The sequence below is a fragment of the Octodon degus genome, unplaced genomic scaffold, assembly GCF_000260255.1.
Source record: "Octodon degus isolate 3935 unplaced genomic scaffold, OctDeg1.0 scaffold00078, whole genome shotgun sequence".
Taxonomy (NCBI): Eukaryota; Metazoa; Chordata; class Mammalia; order Rodentia; family Octodontidae; genus Octodon; species Octodon degus.
In genome coordinates, this window is record NW_004524654.1 from 7,952,882 (window position 1) to 7,967,976 (window position 15,095).

The window sequence follows — 15,095 nt, forward strand, 5'->3', positions numbered from 1 at the left end:
TGTGGTGCTGGGGGATTGAACCGTGGTCCCTGTGATTTGCTAAGCTTGTTCTAAGTAGGTGCTTTAGACCACTGAGCCATCTCACCAGCCCCTGTTTTCTTAAATTATTGATACTGTCTTAAAACAGTATTATAGTCTTTGGCTCTGAGCTTTAGTATGCTTGTTGGACAGTGAAGGATACTTAGTACCTTTGATTAAATCCTGTTTTTGCCCCATTTTTCATCCTTGCTTTAACAGATATCTAGTGCTTGGAGTCCTGAGTTTTTCTAGTGGTCCTTGTGGTAGATTTTTTTTGTTTGTTGACATATCCTCTTGTATCCCTTTTCCAACTTTAGTTCCTTCAATGTTGTCATTCATTATTTCTCATTGCATATCACCCCAAATTTGATGTGTGTCATCTTTTGTTTCATTATTTCTGTGCCAATGAAAAATATACGTTTTTTTTTTTCACGTTGATACATGTAGTGAGGTGTAAAACAGAGAATACATAAAATCAAACTGGGCTTCACTGAAAGTGATCTTTCTTAAATAATTTTTTCTTTTGCTCTGTGGCTATTGAAAATTCATTTACCTATACTTCTCAGAGTTCAATGAAATAAAATAAAATATATAATTTATGACATATATGTAGTTATATTTTTTTATATGTGTGTATATTTATGTCTCTCCACCATGGCTCTGCTTAGATAGATGAATTTGAATGTAAGGATCCAGATTGTCTTTTTTTTTTTTTTGGTTTTGTTTTGGGATAGGGTCTCACTGTGTAATTGAGGATGGCGTTGAAGTTACTATGTACCCTGGGCTGACCTTAGTCCTCCTGCCTCAGTCTAGAGGTTGCTGGGCCACCATGTTCAGCTCTTGCAATTGTTACTTCATATAATTTTTGTCCTTAAAATTTAGTTTGTGCCTCAGTTATATTTTACTTGTTGCTGGGACAAAATATCTGACACTCAAAATTAAGGAAAGGGGCATTGGAGATCTCAGCTGTATCTTTGTAGTCTACAGCCTTCCTGGCCAAACTCAACAACATTTTTTTTTAATTTTTTTTTTTTTTTAACAGTGTGTGTGTGTGTGTGTGTGTGTGTGTGGCCAGCTCAGCCCACCAGGGGGCGCGGCTGGCATGTGGTGCTAGAGGATTGAACCGCGGTCCCTGTGCTTTGCCAAGCCTGTTCCAAGTAGGTGCTTTAGACCACTGAGCCATCTCTCCAGCCCCATCAACAACATTTTAAATCATCTTGCTGGGCCCTTTGCTCTTGACTCTGAACATATATCTGACTAAAAGCCCCAAAATATCTATCCCACTGCCTCAACATTTGCCAGTTTTGAATGTTTCTGTTTGTTTTTTTGTAAGATTAACTAGTCTATTTTGTTTATTCTCAGTCTCAGGCAGTCTCTGGACACGAGCAAAATGCAGACAAACTTTTTACCAAGGCATAACACAAATCACCCGCAGTCTATCAATCAGTGCAGTCCTTTTTTTCCCAGCAGAAACCTCTCCAGCCTGGTCTTTGCCGGCAGGTTTTTTATTAGCATTTTTGGTGTTTTGAGCTCTGATCAGAATTTCTCATATAGAAGAGCCAAGGTATTTTACCTCCTCCTTGGTAGACGACCTCTCTTAACCTTTTTTTATGTCTTTTTATAGAAGTTCCCCAAAGTTTATAATCTGCATTGTCAGGTATAGTCACAGCAAAGACCCCACTCCTGGTACCAAATTTGTCTCAGTTATTTTTTACTCATTGCTGAGACAAAATATCTGACAACCAAAATTAAGGAAGGAAAGATTTATTTAACTCAGTTTGTGGAGGTTTTAGTTTATACTCGGCTGGCTCCCAGGCAGAGTGGCACATGGCAGAGAGCAGCAGTTCATGGCAGCAGAAAACATCAGAGCAAAGGGAGGGACAGCAGCTGTGGCTTTTAGACAGCTTCTCTCTCCTTATATTGTAAACAAGATACCCAGGTGATGGTGGTGTAGAACTCACACAGTGTCTGTGCCCTCTTCTTATATAGGATTAAAATGTTTACAAAGTAAGAATCCTGGCTCTCTGCTGAGTTACTTAATTACATTTTTAAACTTCTCTAATTGACAGTGTATCAACCAGTACAGTTTCCTAGTCAGTTCCCAAGTATTGTAATTTTTTTTTTAACTTTATTATTATTTTTTTATTTTAGGAAAGGGTCTATAGGGTATTCAGGGCCTCACTACTAGATTGGACTCATAGTGATCCATCTGTTTACAGCCTCCCAAGAGCTGGGATTACAGGCAAGTGCCACCATGAAGCATAGTGATTTTTTTTAATTTTTGCGGAACCAGGGATTGAACTCAGGCCCTTGCGCTTGCTAGGGAAGTGCTTATTCCACTGAGCCATCTCCCTGGCCCCATTGTGATTTTTTAAAAGGTGTTTTATGTGGTACATGGTCTCACTACACAGCTGGGACTTGTAGTAATCCTCCTGTCTCAGCTTCTTCAGCGCTGAGATAACAAGTGTGTGCCACCACAGCCCATTTCAGTGGCTGGCAGAGCCGGCCCTGGAACCAGGCCAGTAGGCATGTGATACTGGGCATTGAACCCAGGTGCTTGTACTTGCCAGGCAGGTACTTAGACTGCTGAGCTATCTCCCCAGCCCCTGAGCAACAAAGTTCTAAAGTAATTTGTTTTTCTAACTTAAATTTGACCCCAAAACCTGGTATTTTTTTGAAACTTGGGGTTTGTTTGTTGGTACTGAGAATTGAACCCAGAACCTTGAACTGAGCTATATCCCTGGCAAAAATATTTTGAGGTAGGGTCTCCCTAAGTTGCCCAAGCTGGGTTTAAGGAATTGTTCTGCCTTAGCCTCTGTGAGGGCTGAGATTACAGGCATGGGTGGGCCACTATGCCTGATTCATTACCTTTTCAAAAATAAGAACAGTTATTAAACTTAGGGCCTTTTATGTTGCCTCAGTTTCCAGGTGTTTGTGGGTTGGAAGAATACCAGGAATCAAATTAAGGACCTTGTACTTGACAGGCTGGTGTCGTGCCACTGAGCTATATCCCTGGTCCTCGAATCCTGATTTTTTTTTAAATAAAGATACTTAAATTTATTACTTCACTTTATTTTTCATTTGTTTATTTGTTTGTTTATATTTTTTGCCTTTTTGAGTCAGGGTCTTATTATGCAGTGCAGGCTGTCCTTGAGCTCACTTTGGTCTCAAAGCTCACAAGGATCCTCCTGTCTCAGCCTACTGAGTGCCAGCATTATAGGCATGCACCACCACGCCCAGATCCGCTTTTTACTTGAAAACTCGTGTGGGGGGGGCCTGGGGGGGGTGAGTGTGGGTGGGTGGGTGTGGGGATGTGGGGGTGTGGGTGGTTACTGGGAATTGAATCCAAGGACTTTGCACTGAACTACATCTCCGCTCCTTTTGTTTGAGACAAGTTCTTGCTAAATCACTGAGTTCATCAGGTTGGACTTGAACTTTTGATTCTCCCAGCTCAGCCTCCCAAAATGCCGATATTATAGATGTGTGTCATTGTGCCATTTTAAAGCTAAGTTTTCTTTCTTTCTTTCTTTTTTTTTTTTTTTTTTTGTATTTTTTAGGGAAGGGTCTACAAGGTGTTCAAGGTCTCATTACTAGATCGAACTCATAGTGATTCCCCTGTTTACAGCCTCCCAAGTGCAGGGATTACAAGCGCGCGCCACTACGCCCAGTCTTAAATTTTCTTAAACATTAGAGGAAGTTGTTCATCAATCAAAACAAAACTTTAGCTGGGCATAGTAGCGTGTGCCTATAATCCTGGCATGAGGCTGAGGCACGAGTTAAAGGCCATGGGTTTGAGATGAGCCTGGGTGGCAAAGTAAGTTCCAGGCCAGCCTGAAATGCGTAGCGAGACCTTGTCTCAGAAAGGCCCCCCCCTCCACCATAATAAACAAAACAACCCTTTAGAACTAATGTTTTTTTCTTGTACAAATTATTATAATTTTAAAGTTGGGAGGTGAGCCTTAGAAGTATTTTGTTACTGGAGAAACAGGCATAGTACAGTATTTCTGTGTAACATTACTTCAGAAGTAATAGCTTCACAAAAGTAACCATTTATTATCGTAGATATTTTAGTGAGAAAAGAAGGTGGAAGTGGTGTAGCTATTTGGTTCTAGCTAAGGTTTCTTGGAAGGTTTCAGTCAAGATATTGGACAGGCTATAGTCATGAAAGGCTTGTGTGAAGCTAGAGGACCTACCTCCAAGTTGGCTCACTTTATATACTTGTCAAGTTAGTGCTGGTTAGTAAGAGGCCTTACTAGTTCTTTTTTATGTGGACATCTTTGCAGGCTGTTTGAGTATTCTTACAACATGATGACAGTGTCTTTTATGACCTAGTCTTATGTGTCATGCAATATTTCTCTCACATTCTACCATTAGAAAGTGAGCACTGTCCACATTCAAGGAGAAGTTGTGTTTTCCTTCTACATGAGTAATACCAAAGAATTTGTGGGAATTTATGTTCATTATACATGTCATACAGGGAATTGGTCTGTCTGTATGTGGACTATGATACAGGTTTTTTGGTTTGTATTAATACCACTAGATACAAATTATAAGTAATACCTGCTTGAGTGCCATTTGTGATTGAATACTAATTTTACTAGAACCAGGTACTTGTGTGCATTACTTCTTGTAGATATACCTCTGTAGGTATTGTCTTCTAAGTAAACATGTTTAAGAGAACTAAATGTCAGTACCACATTCCAAGCTGGCCCCACCCTTGGGTGTGCTGAGCTGGCCACTGATACCAGGCTTGATGGCCCACTCCTGTAATCACAATGCTGGTGAAGCTGAAAACAGGAGGATCACTATGAGTCTGAGCTGTGTAGTGAGACCCTCTACCAAATACATTAAAAAACAAAACAAACCCCACTAAATTTGTATACAATACCTCCTGATTCTTTTGTTTCCATTTTTTAAAAAAAGCTTTTTACTGGCACTAGAGTGTGTTGGTAGACATTGTGGCACACATCTGTAATACCAGTTCTTTGAGAAGCTGAGGTTGGAGGATTGCACATTAGAAGCTAGCCTGATCAATTTATTTTTATTTATTTATTTATTTATTTATTTTTCTTCTTTTGTTGGAACCGGGGATTGAACTCAGGCCCTTCCTCTTGCCAGGCAAGCACTTATCCTACTGAGCCATCAATTTAGCTAGATCTTTTCACAAAAAATAAAAAGGACAGGGATCATTGTTAGAGTGCTGTTCAGTTCATTCCCCAGTACAGGGAAGAAAAAAAAGAAGAGAAAGTAAAATGTACATGCAAACATATTTGATGTGTCAGTCAGAATAATCTTCAATTACATTGTTAACTTAAAAAGGTAACTGTTAGCTGATAGTTAACACTTAAATTACATAGCTAGTTGTATAGCTCATTACCATTACTAATAAGGCCTTTTATTACTGTTAGTTTTATAATACTTTTTAAACATATGTTGAGTACTCAGTACTATAGTAGCAAAGAAATACGCTATACTTATTTTTAAATAGTTCTTTGTAGCAGGGTATGTGGGTGCACACCTATAATACCAGCACTCAGGAGAATTACTGCAAGTTTGGGACCAGTCAGGACTACACACTGAATTCAGGGCCAGCCTGAACTACATATAAGACCCTGTCTCCAAAGAGAAAAATAAACTGAAAACTTGTTTTTTTACAAGGACAGATAATTACGTATATAAAAAAAGAGGATGATAGCTGTGTACCGAACATGGTGACTTTAAAATTCCAATTGATGTATTACTATCTTCATGAGTTATTATGGTGCTACGCTATCAGGGAGGAGAAAATAAAAGCTGAAGTTTACTATTTGTGTTCTTGTTCTTCAGTATAAAAAACGACTGTTACCACTTTAGAAAGCATTCATTTATTGAATTTTCTCTTACAGGCAATGTCTGTGCTGTTTCAAGGAGTATAAGCATCTGGAGATTTTTAACCAAGTAGTGTGTGCACTTATTAACTTAGTGATTGCACAAGTTCAAGTGCTCCGGGACCAGCTTTGTAAACATTGTACTATTAATGTAGATTCCACATGGCAAGATGAGAGTGATCAAGCAGAAGAACCACTGAATATAAATAGAGAATGTAATGAAGGAAGCACAGAAAGACAAAAATCAATAGAGAAAAAATCGAACTCTTCAAGAATTTGTAATCTGCCTGAGGAAGAATCTCTAAAGAATTCCGATCCTTTTAGTTTATGGAATACAGAAGAGAAGGAAAAACTCTTACTGTGTGTAGCAAAAATTTTCCAAATTCAGTTTCCCTTATATACTGCATACAAGCATAATACTCATCCTACTATAGAGGTATGTTAAAGTAGGTATTTAGAATTTTTAGTTATCAAGTCATAGCTTGGCAGCTGATGTCTCACTTATAAATGATATGAAGACAGTTTTGATAGAAAAACTCATAAAGATCAGGTTTTTGTTTTTTTTTAAATTATTTTATTTTTTGCAGAACTGGGAATTGAACTCAGGCCCTTGAGCTTGCCAGGCAAGCTTTTATTCTACTGAGCTATGTCCCCAGTCCCAAGATCAGGTTTTGTTTTTTTTTTTTCCAAGAACATTTTTGTAGCAGTTTGTGTTGAACATATTATTCTAGTAAGGAAAATTTATAATAAAATTAACTCATTGAAATTAATTAATTAATTAATTAATTTTTGGTAGAACTGGGGATTGAACTCAGGCACTATTGCTTGCCAGGCAGTGAAATTAAATTTTAAGTGATATGAATGAACATTTTGTTACTCTGAATGTATACTTTACTTATTGTCACTCCTTGAAAAATGTTGAATTGAAAATGAAATACATAGAATTTATAATTGCATAAATGATAGAATGGAATTTCCCTTCAAGGAAAACTTACAGGTTTATAAGTTGAAGTGTTTAACTATGGACATTTTTAGAAGCATTTTCAAGTGTTTAGACTTAGACAAAGGGCTTTCTTTCTTTCTTTCTTTTGCTTTTTGGCAGGACCAGGGTTTGAACTCAGGATCTTGAGCTTGCCAGGCAAGCGCTTTTTCTCCTGAGCCATCTCCTCAGCCTCTAGGATTTCTTTTTTGAAAGAAAATGAAACCATTCCTTGTGATGCATTAGTGGCTTAATAGCCATTCTTGTTGTTTCTAGTAATTCTGTCAATTGGTTGGGCAGTTCTTGTGTTAGTGTTCATTTATGTTTTGATAGTGGGTAGATTGAAGGTCCAGATCTCATTTGTGTGTCCTGCATTTGGTGCTGGCTACTATCTTAGGGCTCCTTGTCTTTTCTCCTCATGACTTCTTATTCTCCACTAGAGTAAATGGGCATAATGGACTACAAATTGTGTCTATTAGACAGTCTACCATGTGCTGTTTTAAAAATTTCTTAGACTGGGTATGGTGGCGCACACCTGTAATTCTAGCTCTTGGGTGGCTGTAAACAGGAGAATCCAAATCCAGTCTAGTAGTGAGACCCTGAACAGCCTGTAGACCCTTCCTAAAATACAAAAGAATTGTCCACAAGAATTTTTCTTTTTCTTTCTTTCTTTCTTTCTTTTTTTTTTTTTAATTTGTGTATTTGGTACAGGGTTTCGCTACACAGCTTGGACTTCTAGGGATCCTCTTATTTCAGCTTCCCCAGCTCTAGGATTACAGGCATGCGCTACCACATCCGTTTTCCCTTAACTGGCTCTAGTGGGCCTGGGGCGTGGCCAGCAAGGATGCAGTACCAGTTACTGTACCCTGGTCTTTGAGCTTGCCAGGTAAGCACTTAGACTGCTGAGCTGTCTCCCGGGCCCCAGACCACGGTTTTTAAGGAAAGTTTAAATTGTTTTAAAGAAGAAACACTACCGTGTAATACATACTTTTGATATCTTGTTTTAAGAAGAGTTAAAATATATCGTAGGAGTTGAATCATACTTCAATTAGGAATACATCTGTGATAAAGTTGCAGAATAATGTTTATTGAATATTTATAGAATTAGTCTTTTAGAAGATTATGCCTTTTAAATTGTTACTACTCAGTTATGATCTAATTTTATTTACTTTTTTTTAAATTAGGATATATCAACTCAAGAAAGTAACATATTAGGGGCATTCTGTGATATGAATGTAAGTGTTCATCTCTTTTTCATTCTAAGATTTATAGAAAAATTTATGTTTGATTTTCTATTCATATGTCATTTATTTTCTTATGTATCAGTAGTTTTGTAGTGTTGCTAATAAAAAAAAATTGTTTTTGATGTGTTTTAAAATAACTTTTTTCCCCTACAGGATGTAGAAGTTCCATTGCATTTGCTTCGTTATGTGTGTTTGTTTTGTGGGAAAAATGGTCTTTCCCTCATGAAGGATTGCTTTGAGTATGGAACTCCTGAAACTTTGCCATTTCTTATAGCACATGCATTTATTACAGTTGTGTCTAATGTAAGTATCATTTGGGATTGATCTCGAGAGCCATGTTTAGCGTTTCAGTAACATGAATTTTGTGTCTAAAAACAGGCAAATTGTTATTTTATTTTTTCTGTATTTAGGACAGGGTCTTCATGGTCTCACTACATAGATCAGACTTGTAGTGATCCTCCTGTTTTCAGCCTCCCAAGTTCTGGGATTACAGGCGCACGCCAGCACGCCCAGCCTCAATTGCCTTTTCAGCAGGGCCAGCATGGCAGGCCAGAGATTGGACCCCAGCCTCTGCACTCTGCCTAAGCAGGCGCTTTGGTCTGCTGAGCTATCAGGCTGGCCCCTAAGGCAGTGTTTTAATAATTTACTTATACATTAACACTCCTTTTCCCCCGAATGATTAAAAATGTTGAAAGCAGAGACCATTTTTAGAAAAGATCTTTATATTATAATTAGATTTGAGTAAATTGGTGTATTTTAAAATAGACCCACATAGCCATTACTGTCTCTTTTATCTAAAATTGAAAATTGAATATAAAATTAAAGGTAGGTTTTTGTTGAAATTAACCTTATCTTATTGATCTCCAGATTAAATACTGGATAAAAAATAATCAGATATTTTATTGTAGAGTTTCCAATCATATTGTCTTTGTATTGAAGTAGCACACTAGAAAAAAACCCTGAATATACTGGCACTACTGAAGTATATTGAGTATCTAGGCTCCTTTCCTCCCCTCACCTCCAGACAGGGTCTCCCTATGTAGTCGAGGCTAGCCTTGAACTCACTATATAGCTGAGGTTGCCCTCAAACTTGTATTGATCCTGTTGTGCAGCCTCCTGAATGCTGGGATTACAGGTGTGTGCCACCACATACAGCTTCATATGTTTCCATATATAAAGTATCAAAGTCATTTTTAATTCAGAATTCCATGTTTTCTTTTTTCTTTTCCTCCCTACCCCCCAGGTTTTCTGATAGGCTGAAAATATATACTATACATTGTGGAAATGAAGGATATGGTTTTTGTTTTTACAGTGGCATTTAAATCCTGAATCATGCCTTTTTTTTTTTTTTTTTTTGGGCAGAACTGGAGATTGAACTCAGGCCCTTGTGCTTGTCAGGGAAGCATTTATTCTACTGAGCCATCTCCCTGGCCTCATTTTTGTTTTTTGTGTGACAGAGTTTTACAAAGTAGTTCAGGATAGCCCTACACTCGCAGTGGTCTTTCTGGCTAAACTTCCTGGGTGCTAGAACCATAGGCATGCGCCACAAAGTCCAGCTCAGATCTTGTAATTTCAATCTATAAAATTAGAATCATGATATCTATTTTATTCTGTGTGTGTGTGTGTGTGTGTGTGTGTGTGTGTGTGTGAGAGAGAGAGAGAGGGAGATAGAGACACACACACACACACACACACACACACACACACTCACACACACTAGGGATTTGACCCAAGGCATTGTGTATACTGGGCCAACCCTTTATCACTGAGCTACATTCCCAGCTAACTCATACTTTAAGACATGTTCCTGTTTCCAAGTTTGTTTTTAGTTTGGTTTGGTTTGAATTTCTATCATATATAAGCTATTACTTATATTATAATTAGATTAGACGATAATAATATAATGTAGACACATTGGATTTAGAAATATATCAGAATAGCATGTGTTAAATAAGGAAATAGGGCCAGGGAGATAGCTCAGTAGAATAAGTGCGCGCAAGGCCCTGAGTTCAATTGCTAGTACTGCAAAAAAAAAAGGAAATAAGGCAAAATGCAAAGAGCATAATGAAGGATAGAATGCTCATTTAAGCATAGCATAAGATGAGTTTTGTCATAAAGGTCCTTCATTGTAGATGTATAATCACATCTGTCCTTTAGAATATTTCTATTAATGAAATATTTTAATTTTATGAGATTTTTATATTATGAGGAAATAGATTTTTTTTGTAACTTTCGTTATAAATCATTTTAAGGTACTTTTTTTTTGGTACTGGGTATTGAACTAAGGACCTTGTGCTTGCCAGGCAGGCACTTAGGTCACTGGGCTATCTCCCTGGCCCTAAGGGTGCTTTCACTAAGAGTTTATTTCAGTAAATAGCTACTGATACTGTAATTAATATGTGATTATAAAATATATTTGCCTTACATGGTATATTTTTTTATTTTTTATTTAGGAAGGAAGGATGAGGTAGTTTATTAAAAAACTAAGATAATTGTTTCAAGTGAACTCAGTGCTTTGTGTAGTGGTTCTTCTACAAAGAGATATAGAGGCCAGTTGTGGTGGTGTCCCCCTGTAATCCTTGGAAAGCTAAGGCAGAAGGATTGCTGTGAGTTCAAGACCAGCCTCGGCTAAATAATAAGTTCAAAGCCAGCCTGAACTGTAAGGTGAAACTCTGTGTCCAAAAAAAAGAAAAAAGAAAAAGAGAAATACAGAGTATACATTCTTTAAAAAAAGATAGAGAAGCGTATAGTTAGAAGATAAATTTGAGTAGATGGTTTTCCTTTTTAGCAAGGACCTAATATTTTTCAGATTGCTTTTGTCTATAATATGTTATATTACTTAGACCTGTTTAATCCTGTTTTGTAGCTTGTTCTTTTCAAAATTGATTTAACAATGTAGTTTTTAGAGGCAAGAAAACAGTAAATACTCATTTTTGTTTTAACCAACTGCACTTATTATACATTAATGTCATTTTTCTGTTTCTTTATAGATTAGAATATGGCTACATATCCCTGCTGTCATGCAGCATATTATACCTTTTAGGACCTATGTTATCAGGTGAGTTTATAAAAATTTCCCCCATTATTGTATATAATTTGTAGCATAGAATTGTAGTATTTGAACATTTCTTACAGTCCCATTCTGTAGAAAAACTTTGAAAAGTTTGATGTACAGTATTTCTTATTGATGTATATAAATTAATGTTTAATATTAACTTTTGTTTCTTGGCTTTTTGAGACAGGGTCTCACTATATAGTGCAGGCTGGCCTTGAACTCTCAGGGATCCTCCTACCTCAACTTCCTGAGTGTTGGGATTACAGGAATGCACCACCACTCCCAATTTAATGTTAACTTCTTAGTAATTTAGGTTGGCCCTATTTTTTTTACATAGTATGTAAAATTGAAAAATTAATAATGGTTATTTTGTTTTGGTCAACAAATGCATGCTAAGTATTATGTATAGTCAATGGGGATACGGCAGAGAAAAAATAAGTTTAAATATGCTCTATATAGGAAATACGTAATATGGTACATCAGACAAAGTGTTAAGTACTACAGGATGGCTTACAGTGGGAGGGAAATATTTGAGACAGTCTCAAATATATTTTGCTGTATACTTCAGGCTGACCTTGAACTCACATAGCCTAGGCTTGCCTCAGACTCTAGGTGTTCTTCCTGCCTCAGCCTCCTACGTACCCAGATTACAGGCCTGTATCACCATGCACAGCTTTATTGCAATTTTATTTATTTATTTTTTTTATTTTTTTATTTTTTATTTTTTGGCAGAACCAGGGATTGAACTCTGGCCCTTACACTTGCCAGGGAAGTGCTTATTCCACTGAGCCATCTCCCTGGCCCCTGCAATTTTAAATATGGGAATGCAGAAGGTCTCATTATGGAAAAGATGACACTTGAATTTTATTTGTTTCAACTTAAGGAAGTAGAGGAAGGGTTGTATGAGTAGATTTAGCATGTGAAATGTCCATTCTAAGAATTTTCTTGATTAAAAAAATCAGGAGTTCTTTATTGCTTTTTCTTACACAAAACTTTGAATGCCTTTTATTTTCCTGGTACTATTTGAGTTACTGGAGAAAGGTCCGAATAACGAAGATAGTAATAATATCATAGAGAAGATAAGGGTTTTCTGAAAGGTCACATCTGAATCAATTAATTAGCTGATAATGAAAGGATACACATTGGCAAAGCCATATATAAGGACCACAGGGACATAGGCATTGAAGAGTAGAACATGTAAGAATCTAGAAATAGACCAATGTGGAACCTAATATATAAGGCAGTATAAATGTGATATGAAGTTGAAGTGATAAACAGGGCCAGATTATTCAGGATCTTATGTACCACTGTGACTATTGGATTAAATTTTTTTTGAATTTAATTTCAACAGTGGGAATCTATTGAAGGTTTTTTTTTTTTCCAGGATGAGTCATGATGTTTTTTAGAAGATCACTCTATAGTCTTTTAAGTTTATTATAAGTTGCAGTAGGCCTGGAATAGAAATTTGGCTAATTAAAATGTCAGTGCTATGGTCTTAGAAATGTTACTTACACTAGCAGTGGTAATCATGGTTTATAAAAGGAAAAGGTAACCTTGTGGATTACACCAACAGTTACCCTGTCATCATATTTCTCTGTTACACTATGTATGCCGTTAACAGATGTGTGAAAGACTAGGAGAACTTAAAGACAAAACTTCATGATGTCAGTGGATTTAAGTGATGCTAGCAAATTAAAGTATCAGCTTGTAGTTCAGAACAGAACAATAAAAGAGTTTGTCAGCATAAACACAGTACCTAGAAACCAGTGGGGAGAGAATGTAGAAATATAATATAGCTAAGTGTAGAAGAGTGTCCCATACCAGTTGATTTTGCTGTGTAAAAAAACAGACCCTGATTTGTCTTTTAAAAAAGCAATTTGTAATTCTTCTGTTTGGCTAGATAGTTCTGTTGAGCTGGGCTGACTTGGCTAAAACTTGATGGTCTAGTATATACTCACGTACATGTTCCATAACTACTAGTAAGGTGGTAGAGGGAGATTCATTCATATACATGCTGTAGTTGTGTTGCTGTCAGTTGGGGGATCAAACTTCCCTTCCATGTGGTAGGCTAACTTCTCCAGGTAGTGGAAGGGTTTCCAATGATGGAGGACAAGCTCAAAGACTTTTCAGTTTGTGCTTTATCATGGCTGTTATTATTCTGTTGACCAAAGCATGGTCAACATGAGAAAGCCCAAATTCAAGAGGGTAATGAAGTACACCTCCTTTTTGTTTTTCTTTCCCCATTCTCACTTCCATCCCCCACTGGTGATAGAACTCTGGGCCTTGTACATTTTAGCCAAGTGAGTTGCATCCCCATCCATAGATGGTACTTCTTAACAGGAAGAGTTGTGAAGTCACATTGCAGAGACTTCTATGTGTAAAAATGGGAAGAATTTGTGGTCATTTTATAGTCTGTTATAGATCCCAAGAAGTACTATTATTAAAAAGTTAGATTTAGAGAAGGAGCTATCCAAAAGAGATAAATCCAGGTATGGTGAGAAAAGTATGCTTGAGGATTTTTATTTATTTATTTTTTGCTTGAGGATTTTTAGAAGCAAAAAAGAATGTTTAATGTACACATGTTAAAGATTTTGGCTTTTAAAGGAAGAAATACGCTGTGTCTAGGAAGTCCCCTGAAATTTACTAACATAGGAACTGTAAATATGGCAGGTCTTAAGAATGGTAAATCTTTACTTGCAGTTTAGAGCCTTATGTTGTTCACAACAGGGCCATAATTCACACATATTGCTGCCAGGTGACTTGAACCACTGGTGGTACCTGTATGACTGTGCTGTGCATGATTGTACCACTTCTACCCCCCAGCGATACAAGACACCCAATGGGCCAGTCATGCCGTTACTATGAGCAGTAGCTTAAGTGAATGGTTTTTTGTTTTTTTTTTTTTCCCCCCGGAACCAGGGATTGAACTCAGGGCCTTGCGCTTGCCAGGGAAGCATTTATTCTACTGAGCCATCTCCCCGGCCCCCTTAAGTGAATGTTTTAAATAACTTGCCTCTTGGCAGTTGCTAATTCAAGTTGAACTAGGAGCCAAAAAAGCACTGCCACAGGTCAAAAGTCCCTTAAGGATTACATAGTGTGGTCTTAAGTTGGGAATAAATCTAAGGATGCTAGGTTCTACTGTAATAAGTATGATAGAGGTATAGAGAAAAGAAATAATATTACATTTGTGGCTACTTTTTAGAAGTGTTTTGTGAAAAATTATATTTAAAAAGTTTTTCTTTTGATGTTTTGTGTATTTCTATTTCTGAATCATTCAGATACTTATGCAAGCTCTCTGATCAGGAGTTACGACAGAGTGCAGCTCGTAATATGGCTGACTTAATGTGGAGCACAGTGAAAGAACCATTGGATACAACATTATGTTTTGATAAAGAAAGCCTAGATCTTGCATTTAAGTACTTTATGTCACCCACTTTGACTATGAGGTTGGCTGGATTGAGTCAGATAACGGTAAGCTGTATTTGCTTTATTTTTTATGATTTTTCTTGTCAGACTATTAGAATAATAATACCCATTGTGAAGTCCTTTGTTAGGCGTTGTGCTGAGTGTTTTACATGGATTAATTTGTATTGTCTTCACAGATAATTTCTGTGTTTTCCTTATTTTAAATATGAGGAGACAGAAATGTATAGATTTATTCAGTTCCCAGTACTGCCAAAAAACAAACAAACAAAAAAGAGATGTGTAGGTTTATAAGGATTTATTCCTTAGGTCTGCTTGATTTCAGGGTCTAACTCAGCAGTTTTTAAATTTTAGTTTTTGAAGCCAGATATGGTGGTGCACGTCTATAATCCCAGCACTCTGGAGGCAGAGGCAGGAGAATCAATGTGAGTTAGAAGCTGGCCTGCGCCACATACTAAGGTCAGTTCCAGCCTGAATTGCATAGTGAGACCCTGTCTCAAAAAAAAAAA

General features: G+C 37.1%; 1 protein-coding gene across 1 annotated transcript in view; it reads left to right on the plus strand.

The window, feature by feature from the left end:
• Usp34 (ubiquitin specific peptidase 34) overlaps window positions 1–15,095 on the plus strand; it is a 266,917-nt gene that overhangs the window by 42,758 nt on the left and 209,064 nt on the right. The window contains exons 3-7 of the mRNA XM_004636176.3: window positions 5,904–6,321; window positions 8,049–8,099; window positions 8,262–8,411; window positions 11,099–11,166; window positions 14,442–14,634. Coding sequence (XP_004636233.1) covers window positions 5,904–6,321; window positions 8,049–8,099; window positions 8,262–8,411; window positions 11,099–11,166; window positions 14,442–14,634 — 880 coding nt within the window. The remainder of the gene's footprint in view (window positions 1–5,903; window positions 6,322–8,048; window positions 8,100–8,261; window positions 8,412–11,098; window positions 11,167–14,441; window positions 14,635–15,095) is intronic.